This window comes from Pleurodeles waltl, chromosome 2_1 (genome assembly GCF_031143425.1).
Source record: "Pleurodeles waltl isolate 20211129_DDA chromosome 2_1, aPleWal1.hap1.20221129, whole genome shotgun sequence".
In the NCBI taxonomy this organism is placed as follows: domain Eukaryota; kingdom Metazoa; phylum Chordata; class Amphibia; order Caudata; family Salamandridae; genus Pleurodeles; species Pleurodeles waltl.
The window spans coordinates 324,392,591-324,418,883 of NC_090438.1; the positions used below are offsets into that span (position 1 = coordinate 324,392,591).

Consider the following 26,293-nt stretch of genomic DNA (forward strand, 5'->3'; position numbering starts at 1 on the left):
ACACCTATTTACATTGATTACATTTTAATCCTGAGTAACCTGCATCCTGATATTTCACATTGTGGCAATTTGTTGGTGAGATCTCAGAATCTCCCCTGTCCTCATTTAGCCACCAAATATAGCTATTATCATGCCAAAATTGCATTTAAACTGTATATACAGTGGCAAAAGCTGGAGAATGAAGGTTCCTTGTCATTGACACAACTGCTCAGGGAGGAAGCCCAGGAGGGGTCTACTCATCCACGATTCTGGCACAGCGAACTAGAGATCCAATGCTAAGCCTGACTGAAACAGCCTTTAACCAAACAATATAGTACAGAACCTTCCATTCTTCTATGATGCTGCTTTAAATCTGAGAAGTCTCTCTCAATTATTTTTTCACTAGTAAGGAGGAATATGCCATTGTAAAACTAAAATGGAGGCACTGCAAACACGGTAAATCTGGTAAGGTACTGGGTTCACAATTGTGCTGAAGGGAAGCACAGATATCAATCGCCATGCTAGAAGACCAAATAGGCTTCTTATTTCCACATTGACATTGCAGAGGCTTTTGCCTTGTACTGTGATGGGCTGTATGACTCAGACAAAAGAAGCAAAACGAATACCAAGGAGTACATTACAGAGTCCTTGCCTCTTTCTATCTTGACTCCAGAGGAAGATCCACATTAGAGGGTGAGATTACCAGGGTTAAAATAACAACAACAATTGTTGATCACCCTAACTTTAAATCTCCATGGAAGTTGGATTCCCATTTGAATTTTACAAAACTGTTATAACAATCTTTGAATCTGTGTTGCAAGCAGTATTTAAAGAAGCTGAATCCTAAAGTTCTCTTGGACATATCTCTAACAAAGCCAATGGATAACTTCCTTTGAGAAAGGGTAAAGACCCTCTTGAGTGTGGGAATTATCTGCATATTTCTTTGATCGTTGCTGATGTTAAGATTCTACATAAAATACTGAAAAACAGGTGAACTAAGTTGATTAAATTGCTGGTGCTCGTACCTCTTTATTTCACTCCAGGATGCTCATCCATGAATGACCTATGGAGACCTCACATCACTTTTGGCAAACTAAATAAAGGCCATTGGCCCTCTTAACAGATGTAAAGGAGGATTTTGGTTGTATCAAGTGGGAGTATCTCTTCTACTTATGTAAAAATGCACAATTAGGATTGACCAACACTTTCGGAAACTACCAAAATAATGTCAATTTTCACACACAAATTAGGAGTAGCAGTAATGTTTTGTCTAGAATTTCAAGACACAGCTGAGAGTGGATAATGCAGCTGATTATAATTGCTCATAATTGATAAATGATGCAAGCTTGAGACAGGAACATGTAATGCATGCTGTCACTCCTTGTTAGAATCTTGCACACCACTCAACACCGGCTCATCCCTGACCTGCCTGCTGGGGTGAGATGGAAACAAATTTCTAGAAGGAGAATAATGGTGGTTCTGGCCAGGTAATTAGGATGGGACACATAGAAGGGAGAAAAGAAAGGGGGTGAAAATACAACTTGGGAGCCCATGAAATGTTGAGGGGAAGAAGAGGAATGGGATAAACATTATAGCAATAATTGAAAGAAAGAAGCACTAACTCCATCTCTTCCGACAACTGAAAGGATACATTCACTCAAAATAATCCTCTGGAGCAATTATCCACCATTCGTGTTCCTCTCTTTTTTTTTAAGCGTTAGGTATTTGACAAAATTCTGATCTCCCTAGCCATAGCACCGGCAATACTATCTTCTCTTTGTTGTAAAAGTCAATATAGGTACTCAACTTACACTGTTATCTATAAAGCATATTCTCACCCAACTGAGTCAAACCACAAAAAGAAAGGCCCAAATAATAATCACTTCTAACTCATCATTTTATGTTATGTTCTCTCAACTTTACTTGCTATAGAGCTAGGACTCACACCCATAGGAGTATCTCAGACACTAAAAGGCCTGATACTAATAAAGTGTTTCCATAGTCCATCCTATTCATAATTAATGTTTGTACTAGTGTTTTCCTGGCAGATGATGGAAGAAATGGGAACAAATTCCTCACCAGACACATAGGCCCTCATTCTGACCTTGGTGGTCTTTTCGCAAGACCGCCGAGTTACCGCCGCGGTGAAGACCGCCGACCGCGGCGGTATGCCGCTGTGCGCATTCTGACCGCTGGGAGCGTTCCGCCGGAAAACCGCCAGCAGCCACACTGGCGGTCGGCGGGAAAGTGGAGACTGGTCAACCTCCACCGCCACGCCAGCAGAACACCGCCCACAGAATTACGACCCACATTTCTGTGTGGCGGTCTTCTGTTGGCGGTCTTCTGTTGGCGGTCACCTCCCCATGGCTCCTGTCACCTCCCGGAGGACCAACGCACAAGGTAAGTTGATCGTCCGTGAGGGGAGGGGGTGGGGGGGTGTTGTGTGATGTGTGCGTGCATGGGGGTGTGCGTGTGAGTGTGTAGAGGGGATGTGTGAGTGCGTGCATGCGGGCGGGGAGTGCTGCTGTGCCTATGGGCAATGTGTGTAGTTCGGCGGGTGCGCATGTCGGCATGTATGTGGGCGGGTATGTGTCCCCATTGTGTAGGTGTGTGTGTAGGGGGTGTGTATATGTGCATGTTGGGGGTGTGTGCATGTCGGGGTGCGTGTATGTGCATGTCGGGGTGGGGGTGGGGAGGGGGTTCGTACCACCTCTGGGGGGTGGCAGGGGGGTGGAGGGTGTGGGGGGAGGACTCGGGGGGGCAGTGGGGGGTGGGGGAGACCCCTATCAGTGCCAGGGAAGGAATTCCCTGGCCCCGATAGTGCCTACCGCCATGGTTCGCATGGCGGTTCCCGAACGCCAGAAACCGCGGCGGTAAGCAGGGTCATGATACCGTTGGCGGTCTTGGGTCGACCGCCGGACCGGAGTACGCAGACTCCAGCCCGTCGGTCATGACCGCCGTGGCTGTCGGAGTGGGGAAGTGGCGGTCGGTCGCGGCGGTGACCGCCACGGTCAGAATGCCATTTTTAATACCGCCGGTCTGTTCGCGGTCCGACCGCCGCCTCTCCGCCGACCGCCAAGGTCAGAATGAGGGCCATAGTGGCAAAGCATGTGTCGCAGGTGGATGAGATATGATCTTTCATCAACAAAGATTGATCAAGTCTAATATCAAGATTTCTTACTGTCTGCTAGGGAGACGGGGCAAGGCCCAGTTCAGGGGCCACTACTCTGGAGTCTATAGTTGTTGGTCTTAACAACAGTATCTCAGTGTTATCACTGATCAGTTGCAAGCAATTTTTCATCGTCCAAGAGGCTATCTTTTGCATACAATTAGAGAAGTAAGCTTTCACCATGTCAAGATTATGTCCAAATGACCATGGGGATTTAGTGCTCAAAAATGCCACTTATTACTCCACTTTGTGTTGCTTTTTACATCTACACAGAAGTCAAACAGGCAATAGTTACTTGCTTATTACAGATGCAACAGCAAGTTAATTAACCCATTAATTATACTGTCATACAGTTGTAATAATATGTACATCCATAAGAGTAGCATTTAAGCAATGAATTTAAGTCCGGTTCTCAAGTCTATGGTGGTCATTCTGACCCTGGCGGTCTTTGACCGCCAGGGCGGAGGACCGCGGGAGCACCGCCGACAGTCCGGCGGTGCTCCAATGGGGATTCCGACCGCGGCGGTAAAGCCGCGGTCGGACCGGCACCACTGGCGGGGTCCCGCCAGTGTACCGCGGCCCCATTGAATCCTCCGCGGCGGCGCAGCTTGCTGCACCGCCGCGGGGATTCCGACCCCCCCTACCGCCATCCAGATCCCGGCGGTCGGACCGCCGAGATCCGGATGGCGGTAGGGGGGGTCACGGAGCCCCTGGGGGCCCCTGCAGTGCCCATGCCACTGGCATGGGCATTGCAGGGGCCCCCGTAAGAGGGCCCCTACATGTATTTCACTGTCTGCTGCGCAGACAGTGAAATACGCGACGGGTGCAACTGCACCCGTCGCACAGCTTCCACTCCGCCGGCTCGATTCCGAGCCGGCTTCATCGTGGAAGCCTCTTTCCCGCTGGGCTGGCTGGCGGTCTGAAGGCGACCGCCCGCCAGCCCAGCGGGAAAGTCAGAATTACCGCCGCGGTCTTTCGACCGCGGAACGGTAACCTGACGGCGGGACTTTGGCGGGCGGCCTCCGCCGCCCGCCAAGGTCAGAATGAGGGCCTATGTGTCAGTACTGTGTGACTTTGATAGACCTCGAACTCTAGGTGACTTTTTTTAGTGGCAACAATCAGACTTTCGGTTCCTCGTTAAAGGCAGCAACTGATCATATATGAAATCAGTTGTGGTATATAACAATGAACCAAACTATAAATATCTACATCTACTATATCTATTGAAAAAAGAAGCTTTGGGTCGAGCACTCCACCAAGGATTGTATATAAATTATTTATTAAGTGACTATGAACAAAACAACAATGCATTTCGACCAACACAGTCTTTGTCGAGTTCAACGTTTCTTTTTTCAATAATTAATTGAGGGTACGGCTTGCCCTCGGTTTGAGCACCGCTTAACAGAGCGCAGCGCCATGAACTGAGCCGCTTGTTGATATCTACTATATCTATCTATAACATATATCTATCTAGATATATGTATATATATATATATATATATATATATATATATATATATATATATATAGTTAGAAATTGGATCTCTAGTCAGGGTAAGGGGGTCCAACAGATAAGATAACCCCTGGTTAGCACGAGCAGTCAGGCTTATCCCAGAGACAATGTGCAAAGTATTTGTACACACACAGAATAACACAGTGAAAACATCACAAAAGTACACTTTAGAAAGATGGCCAATATTTATCTGAGTAAAACAAGACCAAGAGGATACAATTCAAGCATACACAAGTAGAGATATGCATTTTCAAAGATTAAATCTCAGTACAGTGCTTAGAAAAACACAATAGCTCCAAATGGGACTATTGCAGTGTCACTTCCAATAGCCCGATCCCACTCGCAAGAGAGTGAGGGCTGCGTGAGGGCCGGTCAAAGAGTCTCTTGGGGTACAGTACTGGGTACAGTACCTTGGAAAACGATGAGGTTACAAACACGCTACAAAGTCAGGGAGGTGAGGCGTCGCTGGAGCTGGTGCAGTGTTAGTTCCTTACTGCTACCAGGAAGGTGAGCTGTCAGTTCCTTACTTCTACCAGGGAGGTGAGGTGTCATTTCCTTACTGCTACTGGGGAGGTGAGGTGTCAGTTCCTTACTGCTACTGGGGAGGTGAGGTGTCAGTTCCTTACTGTTAGATGGGGAGGTGAGGAAATCGATGAATCCAGCAGGTGAAGATGCAAGCCGTCAACTTTGCAGTGTCGCAATCACAATATGGGACCACAGGTGCTGCTGTGGAGTCGGTGTCATGGATGTCAGTGACACAACTCTCAAGACTCACTCTGTGGCCGGACTTCAGAGGTCATTGCACTCAGCAGGGACCATGGCTCCGTTGCAGGAGGCTGCATGGAGTACAAGAGAGGAGCCGCTTCCGAAGTTGCTCTGGAGTCGATGTGCTTAGTTTCTTCTTGGTTGCACCAGAGCTTACTTCCAAGGGCCCAGGAACTGGTTTTGGCACCACTTGGCAAGTCTCCCAGCAAGAGAGCCCAGGTTTTGGTAGGTGAATTATTTGATGGCCCTGAGACTTCTTAACAGAAGGCAAGCTCAGCGCAAGCCCTTGGAGAACCTTAGAAAGCAAGATGTAGAAAGCAAAGTCCAGTCCTTTCAGTCCCAGGACAGAAGTAGCAATCAGCAGACCAGAACAACAAAGCAACAGGTAGAGTGGCAGTCCCTTCTACAGCACCCAGCTCTTCTTCCTGGCAGAATGTACTCAGTCCAGAAGTATTCTATGTGGGGACAGAGGTTCAATGACCACTAGGGAACGGAGTAGGTGCTTAGCGAGCGCCTCCTTTGGAGTATGTGTGACTATAAGGGGACACCCCCACTCCTTTAGACCTGGGGCCACTAGCCCTTCAGGATAAGGGCCTCCATAGGGTAGCTCCCCACAGGTAGGCCCTCTATTTCTATAATATCTGAACTCCTCCTAGTGGAGTAGCCTCTTTTTTCTTGCTTTTGTAGTGCATGACACTGAGGGATCCCAGGCCCTGAAGAATGTCTCTAGACCTCCTTTGGCTCTTAGCAGTGGGCAGAAACATGTTGGCCAGTAGCTATTAGATAGGTGACCCTGTGAGACTTTACTCTCATATAGGTGTCTCGTCTTCTGTTCTTAACCTCACCAGTGGTCAACCACGAATAAAGGTGTACTATTACACAGGTGCCTGACTAGGTGTTTTTATATCTTCCCTAGCATAGCTGGATCCCATATATTTACAGATAATATGAATTTCTGCACTGCCTCCTGTTCTTTTAACGGTGAGGTTGAGTCCGCCCAGGTGGCACTGTCCTACCTGGGTGGGGTTAGGTGGTTATATGATGAAGCAAGACACTTTATAGTATGTGAGACCACCTAGTCTGCAAAGGAAACTCCCCTTACCACATAGCTTTAAACAGCACTCAATACGTTATTCATAGTATGAGACTGAGGGGCCCTAGGTAAATCTTTTACCAGCGGTTCCAGCTAATAAGTAAACCCCATACTTCTTGTGTTTATGGTTCTGTTTTTTAGGGAGACAGTATGGGGTGGTCTTCCTCCTCTACCTGACTCTCTGCTTGTGTTAAGATGGGTCAGAGGTCCAATACTTATACCCATTTCTGTCTCTGAAGTAGGCAAACTTCAAAAATTAGTATCTGTAGTGCACAAGCCCTTGCTTTTCCCTGCCATGGCCCCTGAGGCACAACAGGGAGTTGAAGACTGCTTTGTGTGAGGGCAGGCACAGCCCTATTCAGGTACAAGCGCCAGTTCCTCCCACCACTCTTGCTCAGGAAGACCCATCAGTCTGGTGATTGGCCATCAGGACATGCAGGGCACACCTCAGCTCCCTTTGTGTGACTGTCTAGAGTGAATGCACAAACATCCTAACTGTCATCCTGATGCAGAGGTGTATTCAGCAGACAGGCAGATGCATGGAATGGAAAGTTTTAACTCCCTGGTTAACATGGCTGTTCCCCTTTACACTGTCCCCTTTACACCACATTCTCCTGCACCTAAACAAAAGAAGAGAAGCAGAAAAGCTCCAATAGATAGTTTGGGCTCATCTGACCGATGCTGTACTGGCATGGACCACTCCCCCCAAATTGGATAAAATGTTAGTAGCCTTTAATGATTTGCTGTCCCCACGTATGGATAAACTGATCAAATTGGAGAGAGAAGCGGGGAAAGTGATCGATCTCTGCAGGACATTATCTAATCAGCTATCAACCAGTAAAAATATAGAAGGGTCCCTGCAACAAGAGAGGCATAACAACATGATCAACCCCCCAGAGCAAATTATTGTGGGGGAAGGTGTTCCGATCTGTACCTCAACAGGGTTGCAATCTGAATGCATTAGCGTAGACCAAGCACAGAGGATGAGGTTGAGACAAAGACAACAGGGAACATCGCCAACCTCGGCCAACTCAGGGGTAATTCGATATTAGATGTAGGACCTGCCCGTCAATCCAATCAAAGGAATGCCACTGAGCCAAGTGACTCATTAGCATAGGGCACATCTATCATATTTAATTTACCACCAGCTTTTTGTCCTTATACAGTGTCATGGTGAATGCCCCTCCCTTGATGCAAGGACAGCAGGTGACCTCCGAAACTGAAGAATTTTATTATATATATATAATTTTATGTTAATAGTTCCATAATTTTATGAAATTAATACTTGTATTAAAATGAGGTATGTGGTTGAAGTCAAGTACTTTTCCTACTGTTGCACAAACTGGAGTGGGAATAGTTAATTTTACCTCTCCTGAGTCCAACACTTTCTTTACTGTTGCACTGACTGAAGTGGGAATACTAAATTTTACCCCTCCTGAGACCAACGCTTTCCCTACTGTTGCACAGACAGGAGTGGGAATAGTACATTGTACTTCACCCGAGTCCAGCGCTTTTCTTTCTCTTACACAGACTGGAGTGGGAATAGTAAATCGAAGGCCTCCTGAGTCCAATGCTTCCCCTACTTTTACACCAACTGGAGTGGGATTAGTACATTCTACCCCTTCTAAGTTCTATTCTTACTCTACTGTTGCACAGACTAGAGTGGAAATACTACAATTTACTTCTCCTGAGTCCAGCGCTTTTATTACTGTTACACAGACTTGAGTGGGAATAGTAAATTGTATGCCTCCTGAATCCAATGCTTTCCCTATTGCTGTGTTGACTAAAGTGGGAATAGTAAATTTTACCTTTCCAGAGTCCAACACTATCTTAACTGTTGTACTGATTGGAGTGGGAATTGTAAATGTTATTTATTCAGAGCCAAACGATTTCCCTACTGTTGCATAGACTGGAGTGGGAATAATAAATGTTACCTCTCCTGAGTCAAATGCTTTCCCTACTGTTCCACAGAGTGGAGTGGGAATATTATATGTATTTTTCCTAGAAATTTATAGTTTTGTTTATATTGTTTAAAATTACAATATTATGTTGCTGTGTATTTTAAATGTTTTCTTACTTGGTAATGTTTGTAATATATAATATTTTTTTAATAAAAAATACTTTTTATATTGTTTACTTTTTTATGCATAATTAAATTGGTATTTCTTCCTGTTTATTTGTATCAGTTTTTGATTTTTTGTGTATATACATATACATATATATATATATATATATGTTCATATATATATACATATATGTACTTGTTATATTATTAAATTAAAACATATTCAATTATAATAGAAATGAAAATTATTTTAATAATTGTTTTACAATATATATGTGTACATAAACATACATGAGCATGGGTTTCTTTAAATAAGTATATATTTTTATATTTATATATATTTTTAACATTATTTAAATATATGTAATTTACATTATATTTCTGTTACATGTTAGTATTTTTAATGTGTACTATTTGCAACTATATATTTAAAAAACAATATTTGTGTCTTTATTTTTCGATAGTGTAAAACACATTTTTTAAAATATTTTTGTATTTTCAATTATGAGTATAGGAAAATGATATTTTTGTTCTCGATATTTTTGACACAATAATTTCGTATCACAATATTTAGGGCTTCAATATTTTGTCAGTGAACCATCATTAAGTTTAAGTGCAGTACCAATCAAAACAGGGCCATGCATGGTGACCATGTGTTCCTTTGTAAATCTGATTTACTCACTGTACTGCCCATGCAACACCATGAGCGACAGAAGGGTGCTGCAAATCCAATAATACAGCTAGGCCTTAGTTATATTTTGGGCCTTGTTCTGTGATGATAACTTTTGTAGTATACTGTGGTACATGGCAAAGACAAGCCAGTATATGATTGGTTAATGGCTGTCTTTTGAGAATGAAAAGGCAGCCATATTGTTTTTACTGCAACTTGGCTGTGTTCAGTGTTAAAGTTTAGATATAGCTAAGAAGTAGGTCCCTACCTATTACCACTTGAGCAAAGTGGTAATAGGTATGGAAATATATTTATATTTTATTACATATTTTTAAATTAGTTTATGGCCATGTACCACAGTACTTTCACAAAAGTTTCTGAAATTTCACCAAAGTATCCCATTAAGTTTAAATGCCTTATTATTTAACAAATGTTTAACCTAACTGCAGTACTCAAACAATACTATCTCTCATAACGTATAATCCTGCCAAATCTCATGTAAATCCATTAAGCCGTCGTCGCTCTACATCAAGTACAATAGTCTTTGGAAAATGTATTGGTCGAAAAACACATTTTGGGCCTGATTCTAACTTTGGAGGACGGTGTTAAACCGTCCCAAAAGTGGCGGATATACCACCTACCGTATTACGAGTCCCTTATATCCTATGGAACTCGTAATACGGTAGGTGGTATATCCGCCACTTTTGGGACGGTTTAACACCGTCCTCCAAAGTTAGAATCAGGCCCTTTATCTTTGCACCTCCTTAACAATTCACCACACAAATTTACATTGTGTCAAAAAATGGAAACTGCCTTAGGTCTGGAAAGGTATGTGGTGATTCGTCAAACTGGTGGAAAGTTATTATGGAGGTAATATCTAAGGAATGCCTATCTTTGGGAATACCACAGAGGGGCAATGAGATTTAATGTGATTTCTTTCTTTTTATAGATTGTAGTTGTCATGTATTTGCTTATTGGTTCACGTAATCATGTGACCATAAGTGTGTCTTTTAGTTGTTCAAGTAGTAATTCAGAAACTTTACATATGCAGGTGACTTTCTTTTTTGGGCATCTTTGCAAATTTTGGTAGGATTGTGCTGCATATGAAGCTCAAAATGAATTAAAGCCAATCACTGTTGGTATAAAAATTAAGGTTATTGCTTTTTCCTAATGGCCCATTATTATGTCCTTCATGCAGTAGTTTGTGTAGCTCACCTCTAGGTCACTTTTCCATTTTGTTGAACATCTGTACATAAGGAAAACGTTTTTTGTTGGGCTTGTTGGGCACTGTTTTATTTTGTGAGGCAGAGAGCACACAAAGAAAACTTAAATAGATTAAATGTATTCTATTTGTTATGAATTTGTTTGTAGGTTTCCTTTGGCATATGACCATAAATGGGTTTTCAGATGTTCATGTAGCAAATCTGAAACTTTACATATGTAGTCTAGTTTATTCTTGGGCATACTTGCTACTTTTAGTATGATAGTGTTACAAGATATTACTAAGTTAAAACTCTATAACTTAACATTTACTTACTCTACTTACCTGTAGTACCCTATAGAATGACATGGGCTCTTAATATGTAATATTGCCAAATTTCTTAAAATTCCCACTGAAGGTTTTGGTGCCATGCGAAATACAAAAGACTATGCAATTTGCATTGGATTTGAAGCCCGTTTTGGAACCTCTCTTTTTTATTTGCAGCCCTTTGGCCTAATTCCATAGCAAGTTTTTAAAGCTGATATTTTACCTTGATTTATTTCATTACAAGTAGCTGTTTCCTGGATTCAATCATCAAAGAATGGAGACAGACTGCTCATCCAGCCCATAGCCACTCTATATCTTGTTGCCAGAAAAGACAGGAATAGTTTTTTACAAAATTGTGTTGACTCAATTGTTTTGCATGAAGTCTAGGAAAACACACAAATGGTCAGCATTAAATGTGAGGTTTCGCCCAGACATAAATTCAAATAGTTCTTCCTAAACAGTGGGAATGCTAAGAGACACCTAAGGGGATGATCGTACGAACTATGACAGAATTGCCATATTAGTGGCAGAGGAAGATACTATAATGCTGAATCAAATGTTATGTGGTGTGCTACCAAGATTGTGTTGTTAAGAAGAGTAAAGATTCAATGTATCACAATATGAACTTTAGATCTGAATGATCTAACATTATCCTGGTGTGATGATATCTATTGTCATGCTGTAGGCCCAGTTTTAAGGCCCAGCATTTTAAGTTACTAAAGAGGAGAAAGGCTATTGCTGGGCATCAAGATTCTGGATTTGTTGTCACTTCTTGATAAGACTTTCATGTAAAGCTAGGTGTTGGCAGCTTATCAGTATAGTCAGATGTTGTAGTTGGCCAGTAGATCACAATCGTTATTACGATAACTGAGTAATAATGATGGATACTTGGTGAACTACACAAGTCACCAAGCTGCACATCACGACTGCTGGATACCTACTGCAGGACTGTATCAATAAAACTCATCAAAAGCATTTTAAAATGGTATCAACAAAGTCCAAACCAAACATACTGAGAAAGTGTTCAGCACTGTTTGGTTGTTGATGTAGAAGATGGTGATTGATTAAGGATGACAGGTATCAAGGGATTCTCCTTTCAGCAATATGTGTGGCATTGTCTATGACCTCGTTTGAAGTCTGGGTGATATTTGTGTAGAAGAGATATAGGGCCTGATTATGAGTTCAGGGGATGGGATGACCCGTCCGCCAAACTTGAGATGGGAGGTTGCCGCCGTACTGTCTACCTCCCTGCTGAGCCCATTACAATTTTCCTGCTAGGCTGACTGGTGGAAACAGAGGTTTCCGCCAGTCAGCCTAGTGGGAAAGTGGCAGCAGCATTGTCTTCGGCTCATAATCGACATAACAGACAGTGAACACTGCGATGGTGCTGGGAAGGGGGACCTCTGCACTGCCCATGCCAAGTGCATGGGCACTGCAGGGGCCCACCTGTGGCCCCCTGCACCTGCTCTCCACCAGCTGTTTCATGGCTATGAAAAGGCTGGCAAGGAACTAGATCATAATCAGCAGGACGGTGCTGCATGCTGATTCTGACCTCTGCCACCATCAGGACCTTCAGCCTGTTGAGATCACTGATCCCAGCAGAGACCGCCGTCTGACCACCAGGGTCTCAATGAGGCAGTCAGATCGCTGCAGCAGCTGCCGTCCTGATCACCACCACGGGGCTGGCAGTCTCAAGACCATCAGCCTCGTAATGAGGCCCATAATGTTGTATTCTTCAGTGCATCAAATTGCCTTTGGTGATCTTACCAACTAAGGAGAGGTGTTGGAGGGACCAATAACAGGTCAACATTTTTCATTAGTGGTAAGATCTTTTGAGTTTTAAATGCATGTAAGGAAATACCTCAACTAAGGGAGGCTTTTACCAAGTTGAGGATAGGTGTGATAGATCTTCCAAAAAAGGATTTAATGATTGAGGAATGAAGGGTCTTGTATTTGTAAATGGTGGCATATAGGGCATGGAGGTTGCATGAGGGTCATCATGAGTTTGAGATGAATTTCCCTAAAGGTAAATGCCTTGAACTGGTGGTAGTGCAGTTTATTAGGCCATTTAAGCTTTGGAAAATGTTGCTGAATGCAGAGGTTCATAGAAGTATAATAAGATAAATCAAATGATAATGGAGTGGGTTAGGTGAGAGGCTACATAAAGGGGAGCTGTTTTTGGTGTGGGGTGGTAAAGATATGTTGTTTGCTACACCCATTATTTGGAAGGTTGAGGAGAGTTTATTTTATGTATTTGATGGCGGAGTCACCCTGAAGGTAAAAACAAATAGAAAGATATTATTGACTAGATAATGGGTGCGTTGGAGACAAGGATTTCTTAATACGTTTTTCTAGAGCTCTAGAAGTTTGTAGGTCAAATGGAAGGATGCTATTTGGGAGGCTGCAGGTGGGAAGTGATAAGGAAGAAACTCCATGAACTTGAGTGTGGTACATTCCTTTTGTGTAGAAATGCAGAAAGATTGGGGATGATCACTACACTTCACCTGGAATGCTGCAACCTGTGGAGAAATAGATGTCAAGAGCTTGTATTGGAGTAAATGTTATGCTGAGATGAAAACCGTATGTTACTTATGCATTACAATAATCTCTTTACACTATAATAAATACTAAAGAGTACAGATAGATGAGCATGAGGTGTAATGTATGTTCTGTGTATTTGCAGTGTGTGAATGTTGGACTTTTTTTGATTATGCAGGGTCATCCCCAATCTTTTTGCCTCCTGCCTCCTATTTTTTTCTGACCTGTCGCTGTTGGCTTTTGAACTCTGAGCACTTTCCCACTGCTAACCAGTGCTAAAGTGCATATGCTCTCCGTGTAAATTGTATGTAATTGGTTTATCCATGATTGGCCTATTTGATTTACTAGTAAGTCCCTAGTAAGGTGAACTAGAGGTGCCCGGGGCCTGTAAATCAAATGCTACTAGTGGGCCTGCAGCACTGGTTGTGCCACCCACATAAGTAGCTCTGTAATCATGTCTCAGACCTGCCACTGCAGTGTCTGTGTGTATTTTTACACTGTAAATTCGACTTGGCAAGTGTACCCACTTGCCAGGCCTAAACCTTCCCTTTTCTTACATGTAAGGCACCCCTAAGGTAACCCCTAGTTAGCCCCAAGGGCAGGGTGCAGTGTATGGATAAGGTGGGACATATAGTAATGTGGTTTATTTGTCCTGACAGTGAAATACTGCCAATTTCGTTTTTCACTGTTGCAAGGCCTGTCTCTCTCATAGGATAACATGGGGGCTACCTTTAAATATGATTAAAGTGTAGATTCCCCTAGAGAGTAGATGGACATGTGGAGTTTGGGGTCCCTGAACACACAATTTAAAAATACATCTTTTAGTAAAGTTGATTTTAAGATTGTGCGTTTGAAAATACCACTTTTAGAAAGTGAGCATTTTCTTGCTTAAACCATTCTGTGACTCTGCCTTGTTTGTGGATTCCCTGTCTGAGTCAGTTTGACAGTTGGGTTGTTTTTCACCTCGCACTAGACAGTGACACAAAGGGGGCTGGGGTGTAACCTGCATTTCCTGATTAGCCATCTCTGCTAGGAGGGAGGGGTGGAGTGGTCCCTCTCATCTGAAAGGACTGTGCCTGCCTCTGACAATGCCGGCTCCAACCCACTGCTGTGTGTCTGATGCCTTGCCTGGGCAAAGCAGGATTTCACAAGTAGGTGTGAATCCCCTTTGAAGAAAGGTGACTTCAAAGACTAAAATGGGTATAAGAAGGGCACCCAAATCTACAGACTTTAGAAACACTTCTGGAACCAAGAGGAACCTCTGCCTGGAGAAGAGCTGATAGCTGAGGAAGAAGTGCTGCCCTGCCTGTGACTGTGCATGGTGGAGCTTTCCTGCAGTGCTGCTTCTGCCAGAGTAAGAGGGCAAAGACTGGACTTTGTGTGCCTTCCATCTTGTGAAGAAATCTCCAAGGGCCTGAGTTAGAGCTTGCCTCCTGTTGTTTGAAGTCTCAGGGACAGCAAAGACTTCTCTCTGCCAGGACCTGGAGTCTCTGGAGAGACTCCTACCCCGACAAGTGGTGCCCTATCCAGTCCCTGGGCCCTTGAAAGGAAAGCTGGTGGAAATCCAAAGAAATCGACTTTGGACAACTCGGGACCGACGCCGCTGCTGAATCCGGTAACGCCGCCTGCACCTGACGCCGTGACCTTCCCTGGAACGCGACACTCTTCGCAGGCCTGACGCCGCAGCAGCCCCGCGGAAGTCCGCGACTCCGTGGAAGTCACCGCACCACGTCGTGACCGACGCCGCTCGAAGTGCACGGATTCAACATTTCGCAGAGACGCCGCGACTCCCGACTTTGCGCATCGGCTTGTTTTCACTCTTCACCAAAGGTACTGTACTTGGGGGTCTAGACGACTCCGTGTCCGGCGCCACTGGTGCCGGCTTGTTGGGAACGACTCCGTCACGACACCGTGTTAACATCTCATCGAAGCATTTTTGTTTCTAAGCGCTATTTTTGAGTTTAACCTCTAAAAATTCATAACTTGACTTGTGTATGTCGGATTTTTGTTGTTTTGGTCTTGTTTTGTTTAGATAAATATTTCCTATTTTACTAAACCGGTGTTGTGTCATTTTGTAGTGTTTTCATTAAGTTACTGTGTGTGTTGGTACAAATACTTTACATCTAGCGCTCTGAAGTTAAGCCTACTGCTCTGCCAAGCTACCAAGGGGGTAAGCAGGGGTTAGCTGAGGGTGATTCTCTTTTACCCTGACTAGAGTGAGGGTCCTTGCTTGAACAAGGGGTAACCTGACTGTCAACCAAAGACCCCATTTCTAACAGTGAGTATTAAAAATGGATAAGTAGAACTAATGCTGGCCATTGGCAGTTGTTTGTGGCTGCATGAGTTTGGGGATAGGGCTGGTTGAGTGTGAATATGAGTGGTTTGTGAATGCTTACCTTTTAAATGTATTTTATTTTTAAGTAGGTTTGATGGTAATTGTTTCTTCATTTAAAAAATAATCAAAACAAACACAAGTGCACACTAATCTAAATACTGACCAGAGCAGTTCTACTTACAGGCCTGGTTTTAATAATTACTGACAAGAGACCAATTTGATTGTGTAGGCTGCAAATATGCATGCATTTGCACATCATAGTTGAATGATATTGTCTTTGCTAGTTGAAAAAATCTTGAGCAGCGCTTACCTATGGAAATTGTCCACACTGCAGCAATCTTCATCATTGCCTTGGTGCGTGAGTTGAAGCGGCTGTGCTCTATTGGATTTCGTATGGCTACATACCGATCAAGGGAGATTGCACACAGATGCATGATAGATGCAGTTGAAAAAAGCACATCCAAGGATACACATATGGGGCAGAGCTTGTTTGGTAAAGGCCAGGCATAATCTGTAAGACAATAGAAGACAAAGGAGGAGGCTGAAATGAAGCAGAAAGGCAACCTTAATACTATTAATTTATTAACAGTCAAAAAGGTGCTGTTAAAAATGATTAAAACGTGGTATTTTTTTCAGGACTTGAAATAGTCACTTTTATTGCAAAACTACATTTATAGATATTAAACTTAGACTGAATGCAAATAATATAACATAATTTAAAAAGTATTTCCCTAACTAAACTTTCATCATATATTGGAATTTAGTATTTGTATCCTCCAGCAACCGATGGAATGTCTTTATGTCTTGCAATATACAACAATATCTGTAAATTGAAATAGAATTATAATAGTTGCCAACTCAAATTCCCATTAAGGAAGGCAAGACAGCATTTCTTGATTTAATACTCAGTGGTATGGCCCATGAAGAGTATTTTATTCTTTGTCATGACAGCTTGAAGACTGACAAAAAATAATTTATTGGTAAACAGAACCACAGAGTAAGTATAAGAGATGAGAAGGGTATCAATACTGTTCTCACCCACATACACACACGCACAAACACATATTTCAAAATATATATCACAGCAAACTTGTGAATTTTGACAGTTAGAACCTTTAAATAGTTGTCTGTATTACCCGCAATGAATATGCCACTCTGAGTCCAGTCATCTCTTTAAAATGTTTTCACTGGTTCCAGCGTATTCAGAAACAAATGTGCACTGACCATCAGAACAAGGGCTCCAGGTGCAAGGCAATGAGAGACTGTGTGCTGCAGTGGGGAGTTGTTTTCTATTATCATTCTCCAGCACATAGTCTTTCTTCTACCATCTATGCCAGTACAATATGGCAGTCGAAGTCATTGTCAATATAGTGTCTAAATCAATATTGTTCAGAAATCCAGCATGTGCTCAATTCCTTCAGGTTCTCTTATGTACGGTAGAATATTTTCCACAATTGCCCACAAATGAATACAAATTTTACTTTTCAACCTACAACTCTCAGGTACATACCAAACCGTATAACTCTACTTCTTTGGAGGGACTGAAATCGGAAAAAGGCACAGGTAAATACTTTTGCCCTACACCGGCTGCAGAAAAGTAAATTCGCTGAAAACTAAAATCCTGCTAACTCCATAATTAGGTGGACTTCCTCCAGTGTGTATCTATTCTGCTGTGGGTGAAGATCAAATGTGAAGCATGAAAATTCCCAAAAACTTTAGTTTAGTGTTCCCCTGCAACACACTATTGGTACATACCAGGGGTAAATGATCCCCAGCACCATCACCTGAGCATGACGTTTTATATATTTAGGCCCGTATTTATACTTCGTTTGCGCCGAATTAGCGTCGTTTTTTTCGACGCAAATTCGGCGCAAAACTAACGCCATATTTATACTTTGGCGTTAGACGCGTCTAGCGCCAAAGTATGGGCAAATAGCGTCATTTTTTTGCGTGAACGCCTTCCTTGCGTTAATGAGATGCAAGGAAGGCGTTCCCGTCTAAAAAAATGACGGCGACGCAAATGCGTCGTATTTATACTCCCGGGCAAAAATCACGCCCGGGAGGTGGCGGGTCAAAAAACCCCGCATTTGCGCCACTATTTAACGCCTGGGTCAGGGTAGGCGTTAAGGGGCCTGTGGGCTCAAAATGAGCCCACAGGTGCCCTCCCCTGCCCACAGGGACCCCCCCTGCCACCCCTGCCCACCCCAGGAGGACACCCAAGGATGGAGGGACCCACCCCAGGGACATTCAGGTAAGTTCAGGTAAGTATAATTTTTTACATTTTTTTTTTTTTTTGGGTGGCATAGGGAGGCCTTAATCGTGCCCCCCTACATGCCACTATGCCCAATGACCATGCCCAGGGGACATAGGTCCCCTGGGCATGGCCATTGGGCAAGGGGGCATGACTGCTGTCTTTACTAAGACAGGAGTCATTTAAATGGCGTCTGGGCGTCGAAAATAATGGCGCAAATCGGGTTGAGGCGATTTTTTTGCCTCAACCTGACTTGCCCCATTTTAAGACGCCCTAACGCCATTTTCCCCCTACGCCGGCGCTGCCTGGTCTACGTGGTTTTTTTCCACGCACACCAGGCAGCGCCGGTCTGCTAGCGCCGGCTAACGCCATTCCATAAATACGGCGCCCGCATGGCGCTTCAGAATGGCGTTAGACGGCGCTAACTTTTTTAACGCTAAACTGCGTTAGCGCAGTTAAGCGTCAAAAAGTATAAATATGGGCCTTAATATTTTCATAGGAAGTCTGCACTAATCATTTGTATTGTAAAGTTCACATAGATACTAGGCTTTGTGTTTTTTCATGTACCTTTGACACCACTTGACAGATCTCCACACAAGTCTGCAGACACTTGGCCTGACCAGCTGAGGTTCTTCTTTGCAAATTTCATACTAATTGGCCAAAAGGGTGAGATGTTATTTGGGGATGTGAAAATTAGCATTTGCCATGTTAGGACACATAGAATAGAAATTTTTGTTTATTTGTTGGTTATTTTTTTTTTTTACAAAAAATACCACTGAACAGATTTACACCACACTCAACATGAGGTTAGACGTTTACTCTCAGCATGTGATTTCCTGTTCTACATCTGGTTGTGTGCAGCATGCTCTTGGTAGGACATTCTCTTTAGTCTGTGTCCTGTGCCTGTTCTCCCCCACTTAGTGAATATGTTCGTAATTAAAGTTTACAATGTTGGCCATAGGCCTGTTGTGAATCAGCTTCCACAAGGCCAAAACAACCTAACTGCAAAAGGGTATACTGCTTTTCTGTGGCGAAACTCTGGCTCATTCTTAGCGCCTTGGTTCAAGCAGCAAGACTTTCCTCAGAAACAATCTAACTGCACCAATCAACAATACACATATGATTCCAAAAACATAAAAGTTTCCAAATTAAGTTAAGTTAGATGAAAACATAAAGACTTAAATATTACATTACAACTTAAATATAGATGGACTATGGTCAGAAAACCGGTAGTGTGTCCCAGACAAGAGTGATACCTTTGTATTAGAAGGCCAAAAGGCCTGGAAAAGATATGCTCAGTAGACAAGAAGGGCATAATAAATAAGGATATGCCTATTGGCCAGTGTAGCTGTTTACTCACACTTTTTGCCAAAAAGCTGGAAGTGGGAAAAACCATTAAGGTGTAGCCATCGATTTAGCAAATATTTTGGTCTGGGGTGAACACCCTTTCCTAGTCCTCCACAGACTAATTTTTTTTCTAGGTATCATATTATGAAAAATCTGTGGCTCTTTGTTGCTTACTCTAAAGTTGTCCCAAGCCTTCTCAGCCACTGGTCCCTAGGTTCAACTTGCAGGAGGACTAGTCATACTTCAAATCAACCACAGCCAGATGTCAAGTTTCAGCAGGCTTCTGGAGTTTCCCTGTTACAGTGCCAACTTCTTTTGTTGACAAAACCTCTACACTCCCCACTCACTTCAACTCTCCCCCCATAAAAGTAGTGCAACAGGAGCAAGAAGCCAAATGGCAGGTTATAAACAGTAAACAAGCTGTTATTCCGGTAGATCCTAGCTTTCTCTTTTCTAGGACTTTCTTTACTGTTCTTTACTGTGCAATCAAAGATTTGATGGATAGAAAAGGTCATCACTGGCAAGATCTCTATGTTCTTGGGTGGTCAGCAAATGGCAAGCACCTGTGGTCCTGGAAGCAGCTATATGGTCCAAAAGATTTAAGATATAGGGGGTCATTCTAACTTTGGAGGAGGTGTTAATCCGTCCCAAAAGTGACGGAAAAGTGACGGATTTACCACCAGCCGTATTATGAGTCCATTATATCCTATGGAACTCGTAATACGGCTGGTGGTATATCCGTCACTTTACCGTCACTTTTGGGACGGATTAACACTCCTCCAAAGTTAGAATAACCCCCATAGTTTGGAGACCTATTTAGCGTCAGGCCTCTTTCAGCGCATCAGGAATATTTACATGGGTGCATTCTGTCTTATTCTGTTCCAGTCAGAACTGAATCAAGCTGGGCAATTTAAAGGGCAAACTCAGTCAGCAATTAGTGATGTACTGTAAATAAGGCCGACTACAGTCCCATCCTTTGTAGCTAAGTTCATATTCAATTGATATGCTTTCAAAATGATTGCCCCTGACAAGTATCATGGCAGATCTTTCTGTTTCCTTGGGCTCAGCATTCTCCTTCTCCAAACTCCACCTTGGGCCAAGACAGTTACTCCAAATAATGATCAATGAAAATCTCTAGGGCTAAATCCCTTTGTGGCTAAGTCCCATTTGATATTTGGCAATAAACCAATATAAGGCTTCACTCCAATCTCAAAAAGGCAGCCCTGGAAGGCCTACTCATTATTGTGACTTGGCATCCCTGAAGCTGATTTACTCACCTTTCCTGAATCTATTGTGCGGGATTGCTTGGATGTTTCAGTCACAGGGTCCGCCCCAGTTACCCTAACAAGGAGAAAATAAAATCCCAACTTCTAAAGTCCCATCTTTACCTGATCACATGCTGCCTGTGGCAGGGGGAGACAGAGTACTGTAAAAGGCAATGTTTTTTAGACATCTTGGACCATACATTTCCCCCATTTCAGGGTTACTCTGTAGGCTTACTTTGAAGTGTAGCAGCTGCCTCACTAAAATTAGTTATCAACAACTAAAGGACAGGCAGAAATATTGATAACCTTATCAAAAACTCTGAATCTTTCCTTGGATAGTGCTAGCGCACCTGGTCCTTAGTAAGTAAACTTACAAGGGGACACGTATAGGTCGATGAACCTTTTGAATCGCATGGAGTGTCCTAGTTATGCAATGATCCCAAATCTAAAAATCAACATTAATATATCATTTGTCAGCACTCAATAACCAGGACAGAAAACCCTTAGTAATCTGAAATTACCATCACTCACTATATAGAAGGTTAATAATTTTTATTCCCTATTGATTAAAATTCTAATCAAAATCTTTATTTACTTTTCTTTTATTCATTAGTCATCACAAATCATTATTCACCTAAGAATCACAGACTATCAAAACAATTCATTAATCAGCAATTATCAGCATTAATGGAGTATTTCAGCAATGCAATTTTGTCAGTCTATTGTCACTGTCAACGTCTCTCCAGTCACCTACCAAACCAAGATTAGCATCAGCACGTGGGTCTTCATGCGAAAACAATTTTGTCAAAAACATTAATTTGGAAAAATCTATCTAAGAGAGAGAAATTCTAATAACAGAGCAGTGGGTACCTAGAAGAAAGGCACAATTAAACAGTCACATTTTCATAGCTACCTATCCAAGATGGATCAGCAACGAGTCAGTCTTCGTCCCCAGGTCATCAGTAGTTAGCAAAGTATCAGGCTCACAGATAGCAAGCCCAATTATCAGCACTTCGGACAGCGTCTCCTGACGTCATCGACTTTCTCCTCTCCGTTCTGATTTTGCTCCCCTTGTCATGACTTTTTATTAGGGTCTCTTAGTCCGTCCCACTAATTGCTAATTGGTCAACCTCATCAGAAGTTAGGACTCTAACCTTTAGCTTTTGTTTAACGCATCTACATGTCTATTTAGGATTCAAGTTCCATTAATTTGATTGGTCCTTCTAGTGATGAGAACATTATCCGGCTCTCCAGGTAATAAAATTGTTGCAGATGAGTCTTTGGTCAGTGCTTCCATTGGTCGAGTCCTGGGAAAGTACATTTAGCCTACACTACACATAATTGTATCAAACTGTCTTCATCATCTCCTGTTCACTGGTACATTTGCTGAATGTTCTAGCAGAGTCGTCTGAACTCTGCACAGTTCAAGGTCTTTCGCTCCGGTTACCACTCCAATGAAACTAGGCCTTTGGTTCGGCTCAGTTAAGAATGTGAATTAACACAAAACATAGGTTATACGTCCAGTTATGATATATTAATACATTTTACATATATTTTTCTCATATTTTAGCATTTTGTTAATACACATGGTAACCACTCCCCATGGGCACATTTTGGTTACACTCGTCATTTTCTAATATCTCTTTACTTTTTTTCTTCATTAATAAACACACATTAGTCATTAGAAATTTCTTAAATTAGCATATCTGCTCCATTAGTAGAAAACATGCAATCATTCAAACATGGATAAAGTACTCTAGGTTATGAGAACCAAATCATTATTGTTATAATTGAAGTAATATTTCCATACAGAATGCTTACCTTATAAATGTTTTAGTATATATTTTACTTTTGGAGCTGACTTTGTATCAAATCTTTAGGAAATATGCACTGTCTAAAAAACATGCAATGGCTGTATGTAGCAAAGCTTTCCACGACTGCGCTACCCAAATAAGAGCAATTCCTTTGTACAAATACACAGTTGATTTACCAAAGTGTCAGGTATGGCACCTCGTGGCCTTTAGAGATTCGCACCCGGTGAAGACGTGAACACTTTAGATTTCCACAGTGGAAAATAAAGGTTAAGTGTTCAAAAGATAGATTTCTTCACATGACTTGATCAGCCAAAGCAAGATGGAAGCTAACCAACTCTTTGAGACATTCCTTCACCATGGTGACAGAACAAGTAAAGTTTATCTTTTATGTTCTACTATTGTTATATAGTTACTACGTGTATGGTCAAACAACAATATACATACAATATACATAAAACAACATTTGAATTTAAATGAGAAGGTTAGAGTTTTTCAAAATGTGTTTTCTTTCCAAAAGACAAAGCAATATGCTACATATTAGTTCATCTTTTTGGATCCTAATGCATCTTCCCTTTTTGTTAGCGCATACTAGTACTTTATTTGTGGACACTTTCTTTACTTGCTCTGCTCCCATAAATCAAGCTAAGGATACCACCTCAATGTTTAGCTTCCAATTTAAACTTTATTCACACTACCAGAGGGTTTTAAAAATGTTAGTTTTACATTTTGCCTTTCTATGTATATATACTTCTTTGTACAGTTTTTAATATATGCTAACAGTTTAGTTTTCTAATCAGTGGCAGACTCCTTAAGTACGTGTTGTGGACCTCCATGGTCTGCAGATCGTATGTTAAGTAGATTGCACCTGTCTCCTAGTACTTATGTTCCCATATGATCCCTGTCATTTCCATTAGAGTATCTCTGGGTTGCACAACGGTTGCTCACAATCACAGACCTGAATTTTTGTAGCATATCATTACCAAGGTTTCAGTCTACTGGCTGATAGCAACAGACACCCTCTCTAAAATAGGCAACCATCCCTCCCTTCCAAGTTGCTCAGTGCTAATGGACATGGCCCTTTTTGTAGGGTCATCACCAAACTTATTGCCTCCTTCCTCCTATTTTTTCCCAGATCAGTTTTTGTTGGCTTTAGGACTCTGGGCACTTTACCACTGCTAACCAGTGCTAAAGTACATATGCTCTCTGTCTAAATTGGATTGGTGACTGGTTTAGCCATGATTGGCATATTTCATTTGGTAGTAAATCCTTAGTAAGGTGCACTAGAGGTGCCCAGGGCCTGTAAATCATATGCTACTAGTGGACCTGCAGCACTGATTGTGCCACCCACATGAATAGACCCAGAAACATGTCTCAGACCTGTCACTACAGTGTCTGTGTGTGCAGTCTTGCACTGCCAATTCAACCTGGCAAGTGTACCTACTTACCAAGCCCAAAGCTTCCCTTTGACTACATGTAAGTCACCCCTACAGTGGGCCCTAGGCAGCCCCATGGGCAGAGTGAAGTGTATTTAAAAGGTAGGACATGTACTACTGTGATTTACATGTCCTGCTAGTGAACTACTGCAATTCGGTTTTCACTATTGTGAGGCCTAAATCTCCCATAGATTAATATGGGGACTGCCTGTAAATACCTTTTAAGGGCAGTTTTCTGTTGGGAACAGATAGAGATGTGGAGTGTGTGGTCTCTGAACTCACAATTTAAAAATACATCTTCTGGTGAAGTTGTTTTTTAGATAGTCAATTTGAAAATGCCACTTTTAGAAAGTGGGCATTTTCTTGTTTAATCATTCTGTGCCTCTTCCTGCCTATGGAATCCACGTCTGAGTCAGACTGACAATTGGGCTGTTTGTGAATTCCCTTCTGACAGCGACACCAAGGGAGCTGAGGTGTGTCCTACATATCCTGATGATCTCCTGAGTGAGAGTGGGGAGGGAAAAGCTGACATCTGTACCTGGAAGAGCTGTGCCTGTCCTCACATAATGCAGTCTCGAACCCCCTTGAATGTGCCTGGGACCAGGCCTGGGCAAGGCACAATCTTGTGAACAACAGAGACTTTCCTTTGAAGTTTGCTAACTTCAAAGGCAGAAATGAGTAAAGTAGTGGACCCAAAACCCCTGATTTTTAGATTACTTCTGGATCAAGAGGAACCTCTGCAAAAGAGAAGAGCTTGATGCTTCAGGAAGACCTGCCACTCCGTCTGTTGTTTTGCTGTGCTGGCCTGGTGCTGCTGCTTTTGCCTTAAGAGGGAAAGAACTTTCTGAAATCCTGCTTGTGAAGTTTCTCCATGGGCTTGAACTGACCTTGCCTCCTGTTAAGAAGTCTCAGGAACATCAAAGACTTCACCTGCAAGCACCTGGGTACTCCTGCTGAGGAACTTGACTTGCCAATTGGTGCCAATCCAGTTCCTAGGCCCTTGGAAGTGAGTTCTGGTGGGAAACAATAAGATCCAGTCACACCGACTCATGACTCCAGAACTGGTGCTGTTGCACCACTCTGCACCGCTGGCTGCAACACAAAGCCATGGTCCCTGCTGGGGAATGAGGACCCCAACTGACACTACAGGGCCAACACAGCTGCAGCCTTGCTGAAGCCCCACAACTCCATGAGTCCTGAAGTGCCATGTCAATGATGTCTGTGACACCCGACTCCGCTGTGGTGCCTGTAGCCCCGCACCGTGACACGGTGAGGTTGCCCATCACGTCTTGATCCACTGGATACATCGACCCTGCCGGATCATCTGGAACCGATGTCTCGCACCAACGCCACGTCACCTCCCCTGTTCTGCAGTAAGTAACCAATGCCACACTGGATCCAGTGACGCCTCACCTCCCTGACTTTTTTCACCAGCTTTTTTCCTTGTTTACCAAAAGTACTGTACCTGGGGGTCAGTGCAACATTGTGACTGGCGCTGCTCACTAATGGAGTCAGATTGTTGGGAATGACGTTGCGATAGGCCAAGTTTGAGCTTTTGTGTTTCTAAGTGCTATATTAAAGTTTAAACTTTGCACATGTGTATCTTTGCTTGTGTATGTTGGATTATTGCTGTTCTGGTCTTGTTTTACTCTGATAAATATTGGCTATTTTTCTAAACTGGTTTTCACTGTGTTACTGTGTGTGTTGGTACAAATACTTAACACATTTCCTCTGAGATAAGCCTGACTGCTTGTGCCATGCTACCAAGGAGGTGAGCATGGGTTATTCTAGGTGTGTATCTCCCTTACCCTGACTAGAGTGATGGTCCCTGCTTAGACAGAGTGCAAACTGACTGCCAACCAGACACCCCATTTCTAACAAATGTGAATGTGCAGTCATGATCAGTGTATCTGAAGAAATTAAGATATTTGGAGCAAGTCAAGGGTCATATATTACACCACTGTACAAGACTTCAAACAGCTCACAGTGCGAAAGTTGGAATATCTATTTATGGAGGATGTGGCAGAGAAACAAAAGAATGGACTTTGAGCCAGATGCAGAATCAGACCAATTAGAATGTGAGGATTATGGAGCTAGATAACTCTAGGACAACATAAGAACAGTCAGCAGTAGGAATTGTGTTGCCTCACAACTTTCTTAGTTGTATGGTTCCCATCCATACTTAGGGGGTCATTCTGACCCTGGCGGTCTTGGACCGCCAGGGCCACGAATGACGGAAGCACCGCCAACAAGCTGGCGGTGCTTGAATCCCCATTCCGACCGTGGCGGTAAAGCCGCGGTCGGATTGCCGGGGCCGGCGGTCATCCGCCGTTTTTGCCCCGGCTGGGAGAAAGCGCTGCCCTGGGGATTCTGACCCCCGTACCGCCAGCCTGTTTATGGCGGTTTTCACCGCCAGGAAGAGGCTGGCGGTAACGGGTGTCCTGGGGCCCCTGCACTGCCCATGCACTGCCCATGCCTAACAGGGCCCCGGCCTGCTTTTCACTGTCTGCATGGCAGACAGTGAAAAG

General features: G+C 43.0%; 1 protein-coding gene across 2 annotated transcripts in view; it reads right to left on the reverse strand.

Moving 5' to 3' along the window:
- HTR2C (5-hydroxytryptamine receptor 2C) overlaps positions 1 to 26,293 on the reverse strand; it is a 3,940,131-nt gene that overhangs the window by 208,370 nt on the left and 3,705,468 nt on the right. For both annotated transcript variants that reach the window (XM_069206051.1, XM_069206060.1), the window contains one exon: positions 15,966 to 16,166. In XM_069206051.1, the coding sequence (XP_069062152.1) occupies positions 15,966 to 16,166 (201 nt within the window). The remainder of the gene's footprint in view (positions 1 to 15,965; positions 16,167 to 26,293) is intronic.